Here is a 26,654-nt window from a genome sequence, read left to right on the forward strand (position 1 = left end):
TTCTGGAGGAGTGATTGTATTAATACAGGATCCAGTATTTTTTGTTATAAGGTCCCTTTGTAAATCACTGTTCATTCAGTTGCTTCAGGACTTCATGAGAGAGTACACAGATCAGAAATCAGATTTTTTCACCACGATCTGGGATAAAAGCAACAGACTAAATTCCTCACTGATGTCCAAAACTTTGCTGTGTCATTCGAATACTGAGAAATCCTTTCGTAGAACTTGGAGACCTAGGAAATTTGGCTGAGATTTTTTACTAACAATGATTAAGGCAGGAAACTTGAAAAGCTAGAAAAGATCAGCTCGACGACTTTGCGAAAGATGTCATCACTTAGAAGGAAAGAATAATTTTAGTTTCCAATTACAAAGAACTCCTTCCTTTCATAAATAAAAAACAACAACAGTAAAACGAATGCTTTTTCTCCGTCCATTGCAGAAAGTGAAGTAATGTATTTTTAGAGGAATCGTATGTCACTGAATGTCTTAAGAAATAAATTAATAATTTACCGTTTTTTTTCAGTGTTTCAAACCTTGTTGTATTATTACCTAGTACATGGCTGAGCACTCGTCCGCATGCTGGTTTCCCTAAGTGGATTTTCAATTTTCAAAAACTACAGACACACATATTTCAAGAAGCACATTCAGAGTGAGCTTAGGAAGGTCTCCTCTCTCCATATTATTTGGGACGTCTATAGACAAGACTCCATCAAGGACGGTACCAGATCATTGCGCTTAAAAACTGGCCCGATGGTGAAAATACCTTGAAAATCTTTTTGAGTTCCTAGAAAATTGCTAAATAAAGTTGAACTCTTTCAGTCCTGTGGGAAGAGCTCATCGAGACCCAGTCCTCTCCAGTTGATCTATACCCCTCCAGTACTAATGGAACGACAGTCAAGCACCGGAAACCAAGACAAAAAGCAAGACTTTTGCTAAGAATAACCAGATAACGACTCATGATGTGTGCATATTCTATATTCTCTGTGGACTAGGAATTCAAACATTTTGGCGATGACCTCAGACTCTGATGATGTGACCATTACTTTCATATTCCTTTCTTTGAAGCCATATCTGTTAATAACTGTTAAGATTATGTCAGCTACAACACTGAGAGGCATCAGCTCCGTATAACCATCAAGAACATCACTGAAACTTTAGGCAGAAAACGATAGAGCCCCTCCTCTGCAGTGACTGACTGTGAGTCAGCTTCTTGCCTGAGAGGCGGTCATAATGTCTTTGTCGCAAAGTCTTGCAGAAATTCCCTAAAGATGTCATGGAGATTATAGGTTCCTTCCAACCGTTTAATATACTGAAGATTAACTCATCAATTCCTTTGAATATTTCATTATTCAAAGTTATCGAGGAGGTACGAGGTCGGCGAACCACCACAGGAAGCAGTAGTTTTGCCAGGGAAATCAGAATGTAGAGATGATTCCAGCGACTCGGAATGCTCTGCGCTACCACTCCAAAAGGGATCTCTACCAAGCCAGCATTGAGCATCTTGGCACTATTCAGACCCTGACCACAGTGTGTATGGCTGGAAAAGAGTTAAGGGAAAGCTTATTCAACAGCAGATTACCATCCTACAAGTTTGAACGTTGTGCCCGGATCTGGGTAAGTGTTGTTGTTGACAACTATGTACGTGGTGGGTCTTGCAGCTGCTTAAAGAAGGGACTACCCTGCACAGCCCTCAACAAATATCTGTGCAAAACTCTTTAACATTTAAGTACATTATTATTATGATTATGTCTGATACAGTTATGATTGTTTCAGTTACCAATAAAATTATGACTGCGACTTTATTTTTATATTTGACAGAATAAGGTATTGCATAATTCATTTTTAACTCTGCTGTATATCGCTCAGGATGGTCATTTTGGTCTTATTTAGAAGCCAATAAAAATGTTATAAAATGTTTGTTTTGAAGCATTAGAGAATATAATATGCCTCTGGCTGGGATGGAAATGGTGATTATCAAACCTCATGAAATCGTAATCACATGATTGCCAACAAACCACAGAACGGGTGAGGTTAGAACCCATGGTGAGTGAGTTGTTGAACTCCAGGCCAGTGCGTAAGCCACTGGCCTGGAGTTTAATTAACATCTCACTCACTGTGGGTTCATACCCCACCCGTTCCGTTTTTTTAATTATCATAATTTTATCGATTATTTTTAACAGTAACAAATAACGCTTGTATGTTGTAGACACATTTAACAATGAAAATGGTAGTGAAATCTGTGTCTTCGTTTCATAAAACATAGATGAATCATTCATGTCTGTATTTTATTTGGTTGCAAAGAAATATATGACAACGGAAGCATGTGATTCTCACAGTTCCTCGATTTCAGGGGTTTTTCCCTGCAAGCCCAAAGGAAAATTTTTTTGGGCCTTTTCATCGGGATCGATTATCACTATTTAACAATTTTTCTTCCTGGCTAGTAAGATTTATTTTCTAACTCCTTTTATTGCAAAAAATAGAAAATGTCCATTATTCTTTATAAACTTTGCTTTTGTGGCTTACAGGATGATTTTTGACACAACAATTTCAATATTTTTTGCTAGTTGTGGCTGTAAAACAAAAACATTTAATAAAATAAATAAAATTTACATAATAAAATTTACACAAATTTTATTTTAAACATATTCACAAAGTCAAAAATAATCAGTTTTTCTAGATTTGCAAGCATGCAACAAATCACTTTCCCGTTTAAGCCCCAAAATGTAGTCTCCCATAATGTTTCCATTATAAGATCCCTGATATCTATGTTCAAAGTCCATTATATGTTGTATGAGTATGCTCCCATATTCTCCTTGAAATTGTCAAGATGAGCATCAAGGATATGCACTTTAAGGGACATCCTACACCTTATCTGACCATAGTTTTTCAAAAAGGTTTCAACAAGTTCCACATAATTATCAGCCTTGTTGTATCCCAGAAAGCCCTGTGCTACAGCAACAAAACTCTCTCAGGCTTCCTTTTCCTTGTCTGTGAGCTTCTTTGGAAATTCTGACTTATGGTCCAGTGAAGATGCCAACCTTCACCTTTGCCTCTGATAACTTGGGAAAGATGTCGTGAAGATACTTTAAGGCTGCAGACTCTTTGTCAAGGGCTGTAACAAACTGTTTCATTAACCCTAGTTTGATGTGTAATGGAGGGAGCAGAACCTTTTGAGGATCCACCAATGATTTATACTTGATATTATGTCTTCTTACTGAGAACGCAGTCCTTTGAGGCCAGTGCTTCTTCTGGCAATGTGCTGCTCTGTCTCTACTATCCCAATGACAGAGATAACAGGGAATCTTGGTAAACCATCCTTGGAGTCCCATCAAAAATGCCACCATTTTGAAGTCTTCAGTAACTTCCCAGCCATACTTATTATAGTTCAAAGCTTCCAGTAGAAGTTTGACACTGTTGTAGTCCTCTTTAAGATGCACTAAATTAACCAAGGGAAGAGATGGATATTTGTTCTCATTTTGCATAAGTACAGCTTTTAGGCTTCTGGAGGGGCTGTCAATGAAGAGTCTCCACTCATCTGGATTGCATGCAATTCCAATTGCATCAAACAGGCCTGATACATCATTACAGTAGCACAACCTGTCTTTTTTAGTAAAGAAGCTTGAGAAATGTTCGTGACGTTTTTTTAGGCTTGTCACTTTCACACTTTCATCCACCATGTCCCCACTCCTTGAGCTTTGAAATAAAAAGCTCAGCATTTGACTTTGTCAAACCAAGATCTCTGATAAGGTCATTGAAGTCTGTTTGGTTTGGGTAGTAAGGATTCCTCCCAACAGCTGCATTTGTGAGATCATAGTCTTGTTCACGGTGCTTTTCGTTTTCTGATTTGCTGCTTTCTTCTACTGACGGTTGACTTCTTTCTGGAGGTGTAAGTACAGGAAGATCAGCACTGTGTGGTATAGGTGCAATAGAAGAGGGAAGGTCTGGATAAGAAACAGCTGGTGCATTTTTCCCAGTTCGGCGTTTAGGTTCCTAAATGCTCACAAACAACATGAGGTGCCCAGGTCTTGTCTTGGTCCGCAACTGGCATGCCAAAATATGTTTTGTTATTTATGCTTTGTAAGCTTCACACATTTTTTTAGATGCTGTTACAGAGAACTTCTTTGCTCTTGTCTTAACGAATTGACCACATATGTAGTAGAATGCATCTGGAGAATGATTGCAGCCACTTGATGCAGTTTCATTTCTTCTGATGTGTCTTCTCGTGCAGCCAGAGCTGAAATAAATGCTGGTTTGTGAGCCCATGTTTTTATATAGGCCAAGCAAAACCCTAGAACATAATAGTTTTACATCAGTTTTTCTTGAAAGTGTCCCAGAAGTGTTCAGACTACAAAAGCAAAGTTCTGGGATCAAAGTTGCCTTTTTAAAGTTTGTTTAGTTATAAAGAATCGGGAAATGATGCTTATTTCCCAGGAACATGACAAAAGTGAAATTTTGTTACATCGTGTTATTTATGAGCAATTAATCTGGAAAATATTATGGGCAAGCTTTTTCACGCCGTCTGATTACCGATATACCTGGAGTTTACCTGGAGAGGGTTTCGGGGTCAACGCCCCCGCTGCCTGGTCTGAGACCAGGCCTCATGGTGGATCAGGGTCTGATCAACCAGGGTCTGATCAACCAGGGTCTGATCAACCAGGGTCTGATCAACCAGGGTCTGATCAACCAGGGTCTGATCAACCAGGGTCTGATCAACCAGGGTCTGATCAACCAGGGTCTGATCAACCAGGGTCTGATCAACCAGGGTCTGATCAACCAGGGTCTGATCAACCAGGGTCTGACCAACCAGGGTCTGATCAACCAGGGTCTGATCAACCAGGGTCTGATCAACCAGGGTCTGATCAACCAGGTTGTGATCAAGTAGGTCACACCCACTACTTGGAGGAATTTCAATATTTTTCCAGGAAGTATTTTTATCTAATTTTATAAGTTTAAGCAAATTAATATTTAGGTAAAGGTTTTCAAGGTAAAAACTAATGCTGTAAATTTTGATATATAATATTACAATAAAGAATTTTTTTTATCTAGGTAATCTTTTGGTATAGTCTTGAGCAGCTAGTGATAGTGCTAGTGTTAGTGCTAGTGCTAGTGTTAGTGCTAGTGTTAGTGTTAGTGTTAGTGCTAGTGCTAGTGCTAGTGCTAGTGCTAGTACTAGTGCTAGTACTAGTACTAGTGCTAGTGCTAGTGCTAGTGCTAGTGCTAGTTCTAGTGCTAGTGCTAGTACTAGTGCTAGTACTAGTACTAGTGCTAGTACTAGTGCTAGTGCTAGTGCTAGTGTTAGTGCTAGTGTTAGTGTTAGTGCTAGTGCTAGTGCTTATTTCCACAAGAATCACTTATTCTTCTGCTGATACTTCGAACAACCTTTAATTATTAATTTGTCATCAATCTGTAGAGAACGAATTTTTTATCATTTTAAAGGTAGTTGATGCTATATATAACATTGTAGTTAGTGCCGCAGTGTGTGGACATGAATCACCCACCACCATAACCTGTACTGACACAACACCACCATAACCTATACTGACACAACACCACCATAACCTGTACTGACACAACACCACCATAACCTGTACTGTCACAACACCACCATAACCTATACTGACACAACACCACCATAACCTGTACTGACACAACACCACCATAACCTGTACTGTCACAACACCACCATAACCTGTACTGACACAACACCACCATAACCTATACTGACACAACACCACCATAACCTATACTGACACAACACCACCATAACCTGTACTGACACAACACCACCATAACCTGTACTGACACAACACCACCATAACCTGTACTGACACAACACCACCATAACCTGTACTGACACAACACCACCATAACCTGTACTGTCACAACACCACCATAACCTATACTGACACAACACCACCATAACCTGTACTGACACAACACCACCATAACCTGTACTGACACAACACCACCATAACCTGTACTGACACAACACCACCATAACCTGTACTGACACAACACCACCATAACCTGTACTGACACAACACAACCATAACCTGTACTGACACAACACCACCATAACCTGTACTGACACAACACCACCATAACCTATACTGACACAACACCACCATAACCTATACTGACACAACACCACCATAACCTGTACTGACACAACACCACCATCACCTATACTGACACAACACCACCAAAACCTGTACTGACACAACACCACCATAACCTGTACTGACACAACACCACCATAACCTGTACTGACACAACACCACCATAACCTGTACTGACACAACACCACCATAACCTGTACTGACACAACACCACCATAACCTATACTGACACAACACCACCATAACCTGTACTGACACAACACCACCATAACCTATACTGACACAACACCACCATAACCTGTACTGACACAACACCACCATAACCTGTACTGACACAACACCACCATAACCTATACTGACACAACACCACCATAACCTGTACTGACACAACACCACCATAACCTGTACTGACACAACACCACCATAACCTACACTGACACAAAACCACCATAACCTATAGTGACACAACACCACCATAACCTATACTGACACAACACCACCATAACCTATACTGACACAACACCACCATAACCTGTACTGACACAACACCACCATAACCTATACTGACACAACACCACCATAACCTATACTGACACAACACCACCATAACCTATACTGACACAACACCACCATAACCTGTACTGACACAACACCACCATAACCTGTACTGACACAACACCACCATAACCTGTACTGACACAACACCACCATAACCTGTACTGACACAACACCACCATAACCTATACTGACACAACACCACCATAACCTGTACTGACACAACACCACCATAACCTGTACTGACACAACACCACCATAACCTGTACTGACACAACACGACCATAACCTGTACTGACACAACACCACCACAACCTGTACTGACACAACACCACCATAACCTGTACTGACACAACACCACCATAACCTGTACTGACACAACACCACCATAACCTGTACTGACACAACACCACCATAACCTGTACTGACACAACACCACCATAACCTGTACTGACACAACACCACCATAACCTGTACTGTCACACAACATGACCACAACCTGTACTGACACAACACCACCATAACCTGTACTGACACAACACCACCATAACCTGTACTGACACAACACCACCATAACCTGTACTGACACAACACCACCATAACCTGTACTGACACAACACCACCATAACCTGTACTGACACAACACCACCATAACCTGTACTGACACAACACCACCATAACCTGTACTGACACAACACCACCATAACCTGTACTGACACAACACCACCATAACCTGTACTGACACAACACCACCATAACCTGTACTGACACAACACCACCATAACCTGTACTGACACAACACCACCATAACCTGTACTGACACAACACCACCATAACCTGTACTGACACAACACCACCATAACCTGTACTGACACAACACCACCATAACCTGTACTGACACAACACCACCATAACCTGTACTGACACACAACACCACCATAACCTGTACTGACACAACACCACCATAACCTGTACTGACACAACACCACCATAACCTGTACTGACACAACACCACCATAACCTGTACTGACACAACACCACCATAACCTGTACTGACACAACACCACCATAACCTGTACTGACACAACACCACCATAACCTGTACTGACACAACACCACCATAACCTGTACTGACACAACACCACCATAACCTGTACTGACACAAAACCACCATAACCTGTACTGACACAACACCACCATAACCTGTACTGACACAACACCACCATAACCTGTACTGACACAACACCACCATAACCTGTACTGACACAACACCACCATAACCTGTACTGACACAACACCACCATAACCTGTACTGACACAACACCACCATAACCTGTACTGACACAACACCACCATAACCTGTACTGACACAACACCACCATAACCTGTACTGTCACAACACCACCATAACCTGTACTGACACAACACCACCATAACCTGTACTGACACAACACCACCATAACCTGTACTGTCACAACACGACCACAACCTGTAATGACACAACACGACCACAACCTGTACTGACACAACACCACCATAACCTGTACTGACACAACACCACCATAACCTGTACTGTCACAACACGACCACAACCTGTAATGACACAACACGACCACAACCTGTACTGACACAACACCACCATAACCTGTACTGACACAACACGACCATAACCTGTACTGACACAACACGACCACAACCTGTACTGACACAACACGACCACAACCTGTACTGACACAACACGACCACAACCTGTACTGACACAACACGACCACAACCTGTACTGACACAACACGACCACAACCTGTACTGACACAACACGACCACAACCTGTACTGACACAACACGACCACAACCTGTACTGACACAACACGACCACAACCTGTACTGACACAACACGACCACAACCTGTAATGACACAACACGACCACAACCTGTACTGACACAACACGACCACAACCTGTACTGACACAACACGACCACAACCTGTACTGACACAACACGACCACAGCCTGTACTGACACAACACGACCACAACCTGTACTGACACAACACGACCACAACCTGTACTGACACAACACGACCACAACCTGTACTGACACAACACGACCACAACCTGTACTGACACAACACGACCACAACCTGTACTGACACAACACGACCACAACCTGTACTGACACAACACGACCACAACCTGTACTGACACAACACGACCACAGCCTGTAATGACACAACACGACCACAACCTGTACTGACACAACACGACCATAACCTGTACTGACACAAGACGACCATAACCTGTACTGTCACACAACACGACCATAACCTGTACTGACACAACACAACCACAACCTGTACTGACACAACACGACCACAACCTGTACTGACACAGCACAACCACAACCTGTACTGACACAAAACGACCATAACCTGTACAGACACAACACGACCATAACCTGTACTGACACAACACCACCATAACCTGTACTGTCACACAACATGACCACAACCTGTACTGACACACAACACGACCGCAACCTGTACTGACACACAACACGACCCCAACCTGTACTGACACACAACACGACCACAACCTGTACTGACACACAACACGACCACAACCTGTACTGACACACAACACGACCACAACCTGTACTGACACACAACACGACCACAACCTGTACTGACACACAACACGACCACAACCTGTACTGACACAACACGACCACAACCTGTACTGACACACAACACGACCACAACCTGTACTGACACACAACACGACCACAACCTGTACTGACACAACACGACCACAACCTGTACTGACACACAACACGACCACAACCTGTACTGACACACAACACGACCACAACCTGTACTGACACACAACACGACCACAACCTGTACTGACACAACACGACCACAACCTGTACTGACACACAACACGACCACAACCTGTACTGACACACAACACGACCACAACCTGTACTGACACACAACACGACCACAACCTGTACTGACACACAACACGACCACAACCTGTACTGACACAACACCACCACAACCTGTACTGACACAACACGATCACAACATGTACTGACACACAACACGACCACAACCTGTACTGACACACAACACGACCACAACCTGTACTGACACACAACACGACCACAACCTGTACTGACACACAACACGACCACAACCTGTACTGACACACAACACGACCACAACCTGTACTGACACACAACACGACCACAACCTGTACTGACACACAACACGACCACAACCTGTACTGACACACAACACACAACACGACCACAACTTGTACTGTAACACAACACGACCACAACCTGTACTGACACACAACACGACCACAACCTGTACTGACACACAACACGACCACAACCTGTACTGAAACACAACAATGTAAGGACAATCAGCCTTTACAACTTTAGTAATTCTATGTTAAATCATATTTTAAAATTATTGGCAGATATTGTTATACATAATATTTTCAAATTATTTTATTACTTTAACTTTCTTCTCATAGATTTATTATGTAACAGTAAGATGTGTGTTGCAGGTTCGTTGTTGCTGCAGTATCACCAGCAGTGGTGGTGCCAAGTTTATTAAGAATAAGTGAAGAAGGTTATGGGGTGGACCAAGGTATTCCAACACTGGTCATCGCAGCCGCCAGCATTGATGACGTCTTGGCTATCACAGGCTTCAGCATCATGCTGGGATTAACATTTGCTAAAGGTTAGTGTCTAATCCTAATTTTAACAATGTTTCAACGCCTTGTAACTTTTGCTTTCGGATTGAACCTCTTTTATTAAATAAAAGTATTGATTTTTAGGTTTATAGTCCTTAAAATACATATTTCTACTTTTTTTTAAGGTTATGAAATGATTATGTATATAAATCCAAAGATATATGTGTCTCGGTGTATATACACTAAGAACTTATTGTAATTTATTTTTTTGTTTAAATATTTAGTATTCTTGCTTGCAGATTATATACACAAAAGAGTTAAAAATCCTTGTGTATACACAATGAGAATATATTAGGGATGAAAGCATATTCACTGAAAATATGGTTTGCTGGCGGTGAAAAGTTACATGCAGCCTTATTAACCTTAACATAGTGGTTGTGAAGAAGATATATACACCTTTGAAGACTGAGACACTTATGCAACATATGGGAATCTTTATTAAGGAAACGTTTCGCCACACAGTAGCTCCATCACTCCAATACAAAGTAGAAAAGGATTAGGAGAGGAGGAGTTTGGGGTAATCAGTCCCTCAGCCTGGAAACGATGTGTTCGATCCATCACTTTTGTAGAAAGTGCAGCATATGGCCGGAGAAGTTGCTTATGTACTCTAGTCAGGTGAGGCGAAGCAGGATGAGGCGGGATCATAGCGGTACCATCCACTAATCTAAGTAGGTCTTCGTCCAAAGGTTGGACAAGTATAGAAGAATTTCTTGTATCAAGATCCCATGATGTTGCAGTGTCTGACAGATGTGATAAATGGTTTTGAAAACCGACAAGTTTAAGATTGAGACACTTATGCAATACATGGGCACCTTTAATAAGGAAACGTTTCGCCAGTGTCTCAATCTTCTACTTGTCGGTTCTCAAAACCATTTATCACATGCAGCCTTATTAACCGTAACGTAGTGGTGGTGAAGAAGTTACATCCAACCTTATTAACCTTAACATAGTGGTGGTGAAGAAGTTACATGCAGCCTTGCCTTAACAGTTGTAGAGTACATGAAAATTGGTAGATAAGACACATAAGCAACATTTAGGCAACTTTATTCCGAAACGTTTCGCCTACACAGTAGGCTTCTTCATTCGAGTACAGAAAGTACGCAGGAGCAGTAGAGATGTGAAGACGATGTAATCAGTCCATCACTCTTGAAGTCGTAGATTTGAGGTTGTCAGTCTTTCAGCCTGGAGAAGTTCAGTTCCAAAGTCTGGAACTAACTGAAGATCAAGCGACAGTGTTGAGACTTAAATACTGTCGAAAGGAGAGGTGCAGAGTAGTAGTAGTGAGAATGTAGCCACTGGGAGGTCATGTTCCTCTCAGATCAAACAATTCTCACCTGAAAAAGTTGTCCAAGGTGTTTTCTCTTCTGTACCAAGATGCCATTGCAGGTTGAATGAAAATTGCAGGTTGAATGACCCACAAGCAGATCGTAAGCTTTAAAATTCGTTAACAGAGTAACCATATAGACACAGTAACTACAACACGTCTAGTTTACTTTACCTTAAGTCACACAGTAGATATAATAATTTTTTTTATTTTTCTATTCATTTTGCTGAGCTTTAAAACATGAAAATTTAGCAATAAACAGAATGGAATATTGCTAATCCTCTAATTCATTCAGCATATTAAAACAGTTGCTGTCTGTTACGTGCAGACATAGTTAAAAATGAAGTTATTATTGGTAAAGTGACTTATGTCTCACTCTGAAGTTATACCACAAAAGTTGTTCAGTCTTTAGTTATCCCTGAAGGGCAACCTTTAAATTGTAACCTGATTTTTTAATTTACCTCCCTAGAGTGTTTTGTATACAACCTGAAATCTCTCATCTGACATGCTTGAAAATTTCAGTGCTGTTCTACTGTAGCAAAGCAAAGTTGGTGCAACCACTAGTATGTACAGACTTGTCTTCCATGTAGTAACTTCACGAAGTCTCTTCTGATGATCTTTAAACTTTCGCCTGTGATATATCCTTCAGATAAAAAGATCGTAATTGAAGTATATTGGTGCCAATACTTACTAATACAATCCTGAAGCATCGAAAATTTTTGAAGAAAAAACTCACTTCCGTGAGCTTTCCAAAATTTTATAATTATTATTAATTAATGATTTGTGTGTTTATTATCTTCGTACAGGGTTCCTTTCTGCCAGTCATGGCATCGAAATTTAAGTTTGGAGCTCTTCTCTAATTTAAAATATTATTTAATTGAATCTGGGACCTTTTTTGTCATATGATAGTGTAGCCATCAATTAACATGTCAAGAAACTGGAAAAATTGCAGAGGAATGCAACAATACTAGTCCTAGAGCTTAGACATATATACATATAAACGATGTATATGTCACATCGTTTCACGTAATTAAAGACATAAAACATCACAACTGAGTGAGATTTATCATTCATTATTATTTATTATTATTAAAGATTAGCCGGTATTCTCCCGGCCCGGGCCTTTTCCAAGTGGTGGCCCGGCCTTGGCTCCCTCTTTAGGGAGTGTCTGAGACTTAAGTCTCCCATGGGAGGAGACACAAGTATCTCCTCATCTTTGGGACCAACTGTCCCCAGGCCTAGTCACAAGCTAGGCCTCTCTGGTCTGCCATCCCCGCCACAAGGGGGCTAATGGGAATGACAGTCTTATGAGCTAAAAGCTCGGACTCAGGCACCTACCCTACCCTAGAAGGGTTAGGCATGGTGTCGATGTTATCATTAATGAATTTTTAAATTATTATTTTTGAGTGATTTTTTTTTCATAAATTTAGAAATGCTTTATGGAAATGATAGAAAATAAAAGTTTCCATCTGAATATTTATTAGGGAATGTTTCAGCGAATATTGACAAATAGAATTGTTATATTGTTGAAAAATGGTATATTAGAATCTGAGTCAAGCAACACTTAACACTATATCTTTAACTTTTATTTTTTTAACTGTATGCTTGAAAAATTTAGGATTTCCAGTTGGGAGATTTATAAAAATGGAAGAAATTTTCCAGGAAGCTGAGGCTGTCAAGATAGAGTCTTCTGGCACATATACTCACCTACAATGTTTTTCTCATCTATGTTTTTGTTAATAAATTGGGAATATCTCATCCAATAGGTTAAAAATTTCAATATCTGAACATTCAAAACCCAGTAATAATGTGAGGTTGTCCTTTAGCAATATGTTACAGTGCTAAAAATTTGAATAAGAAAAAGCAATTTTTAGTTGCTGCACAAAACCAAGAATTCCATCTTTTAAATTGCTTAAAAACCGACAAAAATGCAATTAAATCACCTAAATTATTGTGACTCTTTACCAAGTTTAGAAGCATCAGTGTTCAAAGACAAGTTGTTCAAGTGAAGCATTCTCAAGTTAGCACACTATGTTAGCACACTAAGTTAGCACACTATGTTAGCACACTAAGTTAGCACACTAGGCTAGCACACTAAGTTAGCACACTAAGTTAGCACACTAAGTTAGCACACTATGTTAGCACACTAAGTTAGCACACTAGGCTAGCACACTAAGTTAGCACACTAAGTTAGCACACTAAGTTAGCACACTAAGTTAGCACACTAAGTTAGCACACTATGTTAGCACACTAGGCTAGCACACTAGGCTAGCACACTAAGTTAGCACACTAAGTTAGCACACTAAGTTAGCACACTAAGTTAGCACACTAAGTTAGCACACTATGTTAGCACACTAAGTTAGCACACTATATTAGCACACTATGTTAGCACACTAGGCTAGCACACTAAGTTAGCACACTAAGTTAGCACACTAAGTTAGCACACTAAGTTAGCACACTAAGTTAGCACACTATGTTAGCACACTAGGCTAGCACACTAAGTTAGCACACTAAGTTAGCACACTATGTTAGCACACTAGGCTAGCACACTAGGCTAGCACACTAAGTTAGCACACTATGTTAGCACACTAGGCTAGCACACTAAGTTAGCACACTATGTTAGCACACTAGGCTAGCACACTAAGTTAGCACACTAAGTTAGCACACTAAGTTAGCACACTAAGTTAGCACACTAAGTTAGCACATTAACAAAAACACAACTCGCTAATTAAAATAAAGTCGGCAGACTATCACCAAACATTCAAATTAGGATACACTAACCTTGACCTGGAGATCAACACCTTCAAGAGGTCTCAGGCGATTGAGGTCAACACAATACGCCTAGCACCTCTAGCTTAACACCGTCAAAAACGTCCCAGGAGCTGTTGCTCAACACTCTTGAGAGAAACAGATACTGGACTCAGCAGGGTCCAACACTGAAAATATTTTTTGTAGTAACTCACTCAGAATATGACAACCTTGCCAAGACACGCACTACACTCAGAATATGAAAACCTTGCCAAGACACACTCTACACTCAGAATATGAAAACCTTGCCAAGACACACTCTACACTCAGAATATGAAAACCTTGCCAAGACACGCACTACACTCAGAATATGACAACCTTGCCAAGACACACTCTACACTCAGAATATGAAAACCTTGCCAAGACACACTCTACACTCAGAATATGAAAACCTTGCCAAGACACACACTACACTCAGAATATGACAACCTTGCAAAGACACACACTACACTCAGAATATGACAACCTTACCAAGACACACACTACACTCAGAATATGACAACCTTGCCAAGACACGCACTACACTCAGAATATGACAACCTTGCCAAGACACGCACTACACTCAGAATATGATAACCTTGCCAAGACACGCACTACACTCAGAATATGACAACCTTGCCAAGACACTCACTACACTCAGAATATGACAACCTTGCCAAGACACACACTACACTCAGAATATGACAACCTTGCCAAGACACGCACTACACTCAGAATATGACAACCTTGCCAAGACACACACTACACTCAGAATATGACAACCTTACCAAGACACACACTACACTCAGAATATGACAACCTTGCCAAGACACGCACTACACTCAGAATATGACAACCTTGCCAAGACACTCACTACACTCAGAATATGACAACCTTGCCAAGACACACACTACACTCAGAATATGACAACCTTGCCAAGACACACACTACACTCAGAATATGACAACCTTGCCAAGACACACACTACACTCAGAATATGACAACCTTGCCAAGACACGCACTACACTCAGAATATGACAACCTTGCCAAGACACACACTACACTCAGAATATGAAAACCTTGCCAAGACACGCACTACACTCAGAATATGACAACCTTACCAAGACACGCACTACACTCAGAATATGACAACCTTACCAAGACACGCACTACACTCAGAATATGACAACCTTGCTAAGACACGCACTACACTCAGAATATGACAACCTTGCCAAGACACGCACTACACTCAGAATATGACAACCTTACAAAGACACGCACTACACTCAGAATATGACAACCTTACAAAGACACGCACTACACTCAGAATATGACAACCTTGCCAAGACACGCACTACACTCAGAATATGACAACCTTGCCAAGACACGCACTACACTCAGAATATGACAACCTTGCCAAGACACGCACTACACTCAGAATATGACAACCTTACCAAGACACGCACTACACTCAGAATATGACAATCTTGCCAAGACACACACTACACTCAGAATATGACAACCTTGCCAAGACACACACTACACTCAGAATATGACAACCTTGCCAAGACACGCACTACACTCAGAATATGACAACCTTGCCAAGACACGCACTACACTCAGAATATGACAACCTTGCAAAGACACGCACTACACTCAGAATATGACAATCTTGCCAAGACACACACTACACTCAGAATATGACAACCTTGCCAAGACACACACTAAACTCAGAATATGACAACCTTGCCAAGACACGCACTACACTCAGAATATGACAACCTTGCAAAGACACGCACTACACTCAGAATATGACAACCTTGCCAAGACACACACTACACTCAGAATATGACAACGTTGCCAAGACACGCACTACACACAGAATATGACAACCTTACCAAGACACGCACTACACTCAGAATATGACAACCTTGCCAAGACACGCACTACACTCAGAATATGACAATCTTGCCAAGACACGCACTACACTCAGAATATGACAACCTTGCCAAGACACACACTACACTCAGAATATGACAACCTTGCCAAGACACGCACTACACTCAGAATATGACAACCTTGCCAAGACACGCACTACACTCAGAATATGACAACCTTGCCAAGACACGCACTACACTCAGAATATGACAACCTTGCCAAGACACGCACTACACTCAGAATATGACAACCTTGCCAAGACACGCACTACACTCAGAATATGACAACCATGCCAAGACACGCACTACACTCAGAATATGACAACCTTACCAAGACACGCACTACACTCAGAATATGACTACCTTGCCAAGACACGCACTACATTCAGAATATGACAACCTTGCCAAGACACGCACTACACTCAGAATATGACAACCTTGCCAAGACACACACTACACTCAGAATATGACAACCTTGCCAAGACACACACTACACTCAGAATATAACAACCTTGCCAAGACACACACTACACTCAGAATATGACAACCTTGCCAAGACACACACTACACTCAGAATATGACAACCTTGCCAAGACACACACTACACTCAGAATATGACAACCTTGCCAAGACACGCACTACACTCAGAATATGACAACCTTGCCAAGACACTCACTACACTCAGAATATGACGACCTTGCCAAGACACACACTACACTCAGAATATGACAACCTTGCAAAGACACGCACTACACTCAGAATATGACAACCTTACCAAGACACGCACTACACTCAGAATATGACAACCTTACCAAGACACGCACTACACTCAGAATATGACAACCTTGCCAAGACACGCACTACACTCAGAATATGACAACCTTGCCAAGACACGCACTACACTCAGAATATGACAACCTTACAAAGACACGCAATACACTCAGAATATGACAACCTTACAAAGACACGCACTACACTCAGAATATGACAACCTTGCCAAGACACACACTACACTCAGAATATGACAACGTTGCCAAGACACGCACTACACTCAGAATATGACAACCTTACCAAGACACGCACTACACTCAGAATATGACAACCTTGCCAAGACACGCACTACACTCAGAATATGACAACCTTGCCAAGACACGCACTACACTCAGAATATGACAACCTTGCCAAGACACACACTACACTCAGAATATGACAACCTTGCCAAGACACGCACTACACTCAGAATATGACAACCTTACCAAGACACGCACTACACTCAGAATATGACAACCTTGCCAAGACACGCACTACACTCAGAATATGACAACCTTGCCAAGACACGCACTACACTCAGAATATGACAACCTTGCCAAGACACACACTACACTCAGAATATGACAACCTTTCCAAGACACGCACTACACTCAGAATATGACAACCTTACCAAGACACGCACTACACTCAGAATATGACAACCTTGCCAAGACACGCACTACATTCAGAATATGACAACCTTGCCAAGACACGCACTACACTCAGAATATGACAACCTTGCCAAGACACAAACTACACTCAGAATATGACAACCTTGCCAAGACACGCACTACACTCAGAATATGACAACCTTGCCAAGACACGCACTACACTCAGAATATGACAACCTTGCCAAGACACGCACTACACTCAGAATATGACAATCTTGCCAAGACACACACTACACTCAGAATATGACAACCTTGCCAAGACACACACTACACTCAGAATATGACAACCTTGCCAAGACACACACTACACTCAGAATATGACAACCTTGCCAAGACACGCACTACACTCATAATATGACAACCTTGCCAAGACACGCACTACACTCAGAATATGACAACCTTGCCAAGACACACACTACACTCAGAATATGACAACCTTGCCAAGACACGCACTACACTCAGAATATGACAACTTTACCAAGACACGCACTACACTCAGAATATGACAACCTTGCCAAGACACGCACTACACTCAGAATATGACAACCTTTCCAAGACACGCACTACACTCAGAATATGACAACCTTGCCAAGACACACACTACACTCAGAATATGACAACCTTACCAAGACACGCACTACACTCAGAATATGACAACCTTGCCAAGACACACACTACACTCAGAATATGACAACCTTGCCAAGACACGCACTACACTCAGAATATGACAACCTTGCCAAGACACACACTACACTCAGAATATGACATCCTTACCAAGACACGCACTACACTCAGAATATGACAACCTTACCAAGACACGCACTACACTCAGAATATGACAACCTTGCCAAGACACGCACTACACTCAGAATATGACAACCTTGCCAAGACACACACTTCACTCAGAATATGACAACCTTACCAAGACACGCACTACACTCAGAATATGACAACCTTGCCAAGACACGCACTACACTCAGAATATGACAACCTTGCCAAGACACACACTACACTCACAATATGACAACCTTGCCAAGACACTCACTACACTCAGAATATGACAACCTTGCCAAGACACACACTACACTCACAATATGACAACCTTGCCAAGACACTCACTACACTCAGAATATGACAACCTTGCCAAGACACACACTACACTCAGAATATGACAACCTTGCCAAGACACGCACTACACTCAGAATATGACAACCTTGCCAAGACACGCACTACACTCAGAATATGACAACCTTGCCAAGACACACACTACACTCAGAATATGACAACCTTGCCAAGACACGCACTACACTCAGAATATGACAACCTTACCAAGACACACACTACACTCAGAATATGACAACCTTGCCAAGACACATACTACACTCAGAATATGACAACGTTACCAAGACATTCACTACACTCAGAATATGACAACCTTGCCAAGACACACACTACACTCAGAATATGACAACCTTTCCAAGACACACACTACACTCAGAATATGACAACCTTGCCAAGACACACACTACACTCAGAATATGACAACCTTGCCAAGACACGCACTACACTTAGAATATGACAACCTTGCCAAGACACGCACTACACTCAGAATATGACAACCTTGCCAAGACATGCACTACACTCAGAATATGACAACCTTGCCAAAACACGCACTACACTCAGAACATGACAACTTTGCCAAGACACTCACTACACTCAGAATATGTCAACCTTGCCATGATAGGCACTACCCTTAGAATATGTCAACCTTGCCAAGACACTGCACTCAGAATATGACAACCTTGCCAAGACACTCACTACACCCAGAATATGACAACCTTGCCAAGACACTGCACTCAGAATATGACAACCTTGCCAAGACACACACTACACTCAGAATATGACAACCTTGCCAAGACACGCACTACACTCAGAATATGACAACCTTGCCAAGACACTCACTACACTCAGAATATGACAACCTTGCCAAGACACTCACTACACTCAGAACATGACAACCTTGCCAAGACACACACTACACTCAGAATATGACAACCTTGCCAAGACACACACTACACTCAGAATATGACAACCTTGCCAAGACACACTCTACACTCAGAATATGACAACCTTGCCAAGACACACACTACACTCAGAATATGACAACCTTGCCAAGACACACACTACACTCAGAATATGACAACCTTGCCAAGACACACACTACACTCAGAATATGACAACCTTGCCAAGACACTCACTACACTCAGAACATGACAACCTTGCCAAGACACGCACTACACTCAGAATATGACAACCTTGCCAAGACACACTCTACACTTAACATGACAACCTTACCAAGACACACACTACACTTAACATGACAACCTTGCCAAGACACGCACTACACTTAACATGACAACCTTACCAAGACACACACTACACTTTACATGACAACCTTGCCAAGACACACACTACACTTAACATGACAACCTTGCCAAGACACGCACTACACTTAACATGACAACCTTGCCAAGACACGCACTACACTTAACATGACAACCTTACCAAGACACACACTACACTAAACATGACAACCTTGCCAAGACACGCACTACACTCAGAATATTCTTCTTGTTGTTCTTCCTCTTCTTGATTCGCCGGTATTCTCCCGGCCTGGCCTTTTCCAAGTGGTAGCCCGGCCTTGGCTCCCTGTCTAGGGAGTGTCTGAGACCTAAGTCTCCCATGGGAGGAGGCACAAGTACCCTCTCATCTTTAGGACCAACTGTCCCCAGGCCTAGCCACATTCCCCGCCCTCACAGGGCTCGTAGGGAGAAGCTAGACCTCTCTGGTCTGCCATCCCCGCCCCAGGGGTGCTAATGGGAATGACTGTGTTGTGAGCTGTAAGCTCTGGCTCAGGCACCTACCCTACCCTAGAAGAGTTAGGCATGGTGTCCATGACTCGGAATATGTCAACTTTGCGCAGACACGCACAATAACATAAACTTTTGACGACGTTCTTTTATGACGATTTTTTTTAATTAACTTAATGATTCTGCAACTCATCAATGTCAATGAGTTAAAAATTCATAATCACAACGACGAAAAAATCGAATGAAGTTATTCATTTAAAGTAAAGTTTAAGTAATTTTATTATTTTGCAATGGGGAAATTATAAAATAGTCAACGTTTAAAATGCCACAAAAAGTTCCGTTTTTTTCTTTCAAAATTCTTTTGAAGAATCTATATTATTTTATCCCTTGAAAGTTCCGAAGAAAATAACTGTGTGTTCTTTTTATAAAGAAACTGACAGGTGCCTCCTACCACAGCGACCAGACATTCATGGCTTAACAATTAAATAAAATTTTGCATATATATATATATATATATATATATATATATATATATATATATATATATATATATATATATATATATATATATATATATATATATATATATATATATATATATATATATATATATATATATATGTCGTGCCGGATATTTAAAACTGGTCAATTAGCAAGAACTCATTTAAAATTAAGTCCTTTCTAAAATTTTCTCTTATACGTTTAAAGATATATTTTTTTCATTAATGTTGATGTAAAAAATTATAATTTTGCACCAAAAGGAACTTAGAAAACTTACATAACCTTATTATAACAAGAACAATTTATTTTAGCCTAACCCAACTAAATATATTTTAGTTTTGTTTACAATAATTTAATACTAAACAAACACAGTGAAATATATATTTTTCGTTAGGTTCAGAATGATTTTGGCGAAATTATTGCATACACAAATTTTCACTTGTCCTATATGGCAAGATGAACGTTGCTATTTAAGCCAAGATCGCAAGTTCTGCCTATTCGGCACGACATATATATATATATATATATATATATATATATATATATATATATATATATATATATATATATATATATATATTTTTTTTTTTTTTTTTAACAAGTCGGCCGTCTCCCACCGATGCAGGGTGACCCAAAAAAGAAAGAAAATCCCCAAAAAGAAAATACTTTCATCATCATTCAACACTTTCACCACACTCGCACATTATCACTGTTTTTGCAGAGGTGCTCAGAATACAACAGTCTAGAAGCATACACATATAAAGATACACAATATATCCCTCCAAACTGCCAATATCCCAAACCCCTCCTTTAAAGTGCAGGCATTGTACTTCCCATTTCCAGGACTCAAGTCCGACTATATGAATATATATATATATATATATATATATATATATATATATATATATATATATATATATATATATATATATATATATAGATATATATATATATATTATTGAACCCATGAACAAGTGATATTGATCGATAACAACACTGCGACTAGCCAAGGAGTCGAACCCATGCTGCTTTGGCCTGCCTCATGGTAGCGAAAACTCATGACGCCTTAATCCACAGGATCACAATCCACAGGATTGTGGTCGTGTTGACAGTTTGAAGCCAATAAAAAACAACCTTCTCAGGTTGTTGCACCAAACCTGCTTTACTGCTGCTTGCATGAAATTTGAAAATCATCCCCTTCACAGCCCAGTTACAATCCAAGACTTGCTCCGTATAAAATACATTGTTGTTGAAAGTCTGAAGTCTGAAGTCCATCATAAGAAGTATTCTTGAGCAACACATGGAAATTTTTAGAGGATGAAAACATTATGGTGGCAATCACTATACGAGTATGTATTCCCTGTCTGGGATGTCTAACAAGGAGTTTATTAACCTTCAGCATTTGTAACAAACCATCCCAATAATTTTGGGGCACTTCATGACTACGGAATCAAACAAGTGCACAGTTGATTCATGGATCGAGAGAGAACTGTAATATCCCAAATGAAGGTCAACATCTTCAATGTCTTACTCTTCCCATTCTGAAGGTATCCTGGTATTTTTCACATGAGTTCATGTGTGGATTTAGCACAAGCTGAAGCTGCCTATGTGGCCTCAGAACCTGCCAGAGTTTCGTTGCCAACAGGATCAACGACCCTAGGCTCAAGCCTTTCCTGCAGATATTTTAAAAGATCAGGATTTAGGTTTTCTCTGCTGATAATCGTCAGGACCAGTTTCTGAGTACAAGTTCAGGGTCTCAGGGATGCATACCGAAAGATCTGAATCAAATAAATACACGAGGTTCCCAATTATGTTCCATTTCATCTATGAGCCGATTCAGAAGTCTTCAGATCATTCATTATGGAGGTGTAGTCATATTTCTCCCATCATTCATCTTTCACTTTGTTAGAACATTCCACCACACTTTTCATCAGAGGGCTGTAAACAGCAACATTTAAAGGCTTCAGCATGCTAGTATAATTCGGAGGTAGAAACACTATCCACTGCAAGTTATCCCACTTGGAAGAAGACGCGTTCGTCCTGTGGTCACTTGTGATTACAAAACTCGAATAAATTATTTTGGAATCGGTTTATGAAGGAATCGGATTCAAACCAGAAAGATTTTGACAATTTATAGTGAGCCTCAAGCGGCCCTCCAAGGAATCAAGTATCTTACACGTTTTCCGCTCTGCATAAAACGTAAGGCTTTAAAATCAGTCCGAGAGCAGTGGCCAGCATCAGTGAAGTTAACGCCTTCGTAGTATTCCATACTGGCCCAGTGTGCTCACCACCTTTTCGGAACAACATGAGTTAGCCACCTTACATGCATCAGTAATAATCGTTTCCTTATAAGAGCATAAGAACATAAAGAATGAACACTGCAGCAGGTCAACTGACCCATGCGGAGCAGGTCCATGTCCCCCCCCCGAATTAGCCCAATGACCCACCCAGTCTGGTCACCTCCAGACCCAGCTGCATAAGCTAGTCAGGTCCATCTCACACCCACCCACACCCACTCATGTATTTATCTAACCTATTTTTAAAACTACACAACGCTTTAGCCTCAATAACTGTACTCGGGAGTTTGTTCCACTCAACCACAACTCTATTATCAAACCAGTGCTTTCCTATATCCTTCCTGAATCTGAATTTTTCCAACTCGAAACCATTGCTGCGAGTCCTGGATAATATTATGTCAAGTAATGGGAACAAGCCCATTATCTGTCTTAGTACTGGGAGTAATGACATTGGGAAGGGCAGGAGACAGGAGCTGCTGGATAAGTACAGGTCAGCTATAGAAGTAGTTAGGTCTAAGGGAGGGATCCCAGTCATATGTAGCATCTTGCTTAGAAAGGGAATGGGCAATGAATGGATGTCTAGGGCAATTGGTATAAATTGCTGGCTAGACAGGTACTGCAAGGAACTTGCAATCCCATTCATTGATAACTGGGACCTATTCTTTGGCAAACGTGATATGTATGCAAGGGATGGGGTTCATCTCTCTGGAGATGGAGTGATTGAATTAGCCAGTTCGACTGAGAGGGTAATTGATGACTTGACTAGGAATTTAAACTGATAGATTATGGAGGTACGGGTGTTTGTGGGAAACAATCAGGCTGCAGTATTAGGGTTAATAAAAACAGCAGTTATTACCAGGATACCTCAGGGATATGTTTAAAAGATAATATTCAAAATAAAGTTGCTAGTAATGGCAAATCAATTGATCAACAAAGAGAGATAGTAGAGGGCAACGAGTAACTAGCTCCCTTAAGGTTTACTATACAAATAGTAAGAGTCTAAGAAATAAGATAGATGAGCTAAGATTACTTGCAAGTGTAGGTAATATAGATATTATTGGTATAACAGAGACCTTGTTCAACCTGAAAGATAGAGAAATGCCTTCTGAATGCAACATACAGGGTTATAAACTATTCCAGACTGATAGGGTCAACAGGAAGGGTGGTGGTGTGGCGATGTATGTCAGAGAAAATTTAAATTGTTGTCTTAGACATGATATAAGATTAGAAACATCGAACACAGAATCTGTCGAGGGTCGTGACAAATTAATTTTGGGTGTGATTTATAGGCCCCCAAACCTTGGGACGAAATTCATGAGGCATCTAGATATGGAAATGTTGTGATAATGGGAGATTTTTACTTTAGATAAATTGATTGGAACAATATGACAGGAAATCTTGAGTCTAGTGACTTTCTTGATATAGTTCAGGATTGCTTTTTACAACAGGTTGTTACAGAACCAACTAGAGGAAACAATCTGCTTGACTTGGTTCTTACCAACAAAGAGTCACTAATTAATAATCTTGAGGTTAATGATGAGCTTGGGGAAAGTGATCACAAATCACTTAGTTTCAATATATCGTGGAATTACCCAGATAACTGCAATCAAACCTCTGTCGCAGATTTTCGCTTGGCCGACTTCATGGGACTGAAAAATTACATGGGTGAGCTAAATTGGGATGTCCTGACTATGGGTCAGGTAGGTGATCTTGGTTGCCAATATGACATTTTTCAGAGCATAGTTCTAGCTGCCCAGACAACTTTTGTTCCGAGTAGGGAAATTAGATCTAACAAAAATGATCCCAAATCGATGAACAATAGATTAAAACATCTCATTGGTCAAAAGAGAGGCATATATAGGCATATCAAAAGAGGGGATGGGCAGTTAAAAAATCAGTATATTCAATTAAAGAGAGAAATAAAGAAAGGAATAAGAAAAGCAAAAAGGGATTATGAGGTTAAGGTCGCAAGGGATTCAAAGACTAACCCAAAAGGGTTCTTTCAGGTATACAGAAGTAAGATTAGGGACAAGATAGGCCCACTTAAGAGTATTTACGATGTTGCTTGATGAAAATTAAATACACGAGCAACTTCTAGGTATGGTATGGTTTGATTTCGTGAGTCATCTAGGTATCTTTATTGTAGACGTTTCGCCATCCAGTGGCTTTATCAATACAAATTAAAAAAAAAATAAATGGAAAATAGTAGAACTATATACAGTAGATGGGGTAATCATTCCCTAAGCCTTGGAGTTGGAGTGAGGAGCACAGTAGTCATGAAGAATCTGGAACACAGGCAAGAAGGCTGGCGTTTGTATATTGGCGTGAGGTGGTAAAGAACGGGTAGCAGACGAAGGCATTGTCACTGGTAGGCGGGATTCCTCAGTGGGAGTAAGTCATACCCGAACGACGGGTTAGAAGTAGTGAAGGAAGTTGAGGAGATATCCTCTGAACCAATATTCCGGGGCATCATCCTTCTTATTTATTCAATTAAACTGACAAATTGGAACTTTTGCCACCAAATAGCAGCGTGAGTCTTGTGTTTATTAACCACACCAGTGGTGAAAATTTGAAGCCGATCAGATGAGACATTCCTCAGTTATGGCACGGATTCCAGCAATTTAATTTTTGTTTTTACTGTTTTAGTATATTAATAAATTGGCTTACACACAAACGAAACTCAGTAGGTGCTAGACTGCCACTAAGGTGCATCAGCCATTAAATACTGAAGACGTTCAGAAGAGGTAAACATGTGATATAATGGAAATAATAATTTCTCGCTGAATTTTTTAGAAAAAAAAAATGGTGAAACACGCACTTACACATCTGAATTTCACTCTCAGTCGTCTTTGAAATTGTAGGCTTCTGTCTGATATTTGGAAGCTTCGTCACTGAGGGATTTTGTAAGTTATGACAGCCATTCCAGGATGTTTGGAATGACGTCAATAATTATGGTTACAGTGCACTTTCACATTCAAGTTGTTCCATGAACTTGGGTCTTGTTTCCGTGCAGAAGA

The 26,654-nt window shown here is 40.7% G+C and overlaps 1 protein-coding gene across 2 annotated transcripts in view; it reads left to right on the top strand.

Annotated features, from left to right (window-relative positions):
• The window catches only part of LOC128701093 (sodium/hydrogen exchanger 9B2-like), a 75,248-nt gene that overhangs the window by 10,589 nt on the left and 38,005 nt on the right, over window positions 1-26,654 (top strand). For both annotated transcript variants that reach the window (XM_070100623.1, XM_070100624.1), the window contains one exon: window positions 10,252-10,427. In XM_070100623.1, the coding sequence (XP_069956724.1) occupies window positions 10,252-10,427 (176 nt within the window). The remainder of the gene's footprint in view (window positions 1-10,251; window positions 10,428-26,654) is intronic.

The sequence above is a fragment of the Cherax quadricarinatus genome, chromosome 73, assembly GCF_038502225.1.
Source record: "Cherax quadricarinatus isolate ZL_2023a chromosome 73, ASM3850222v1, whole genome shotgun sequence".
In the NCBI taxonomy this organism is placed as follows: domain Eukaryota; kingdom Metazoa; phylum Arthropoda; class Malacostraca; order Decapoda; family Parastacidae; genus Cherax; species Cherax quadricarinatus.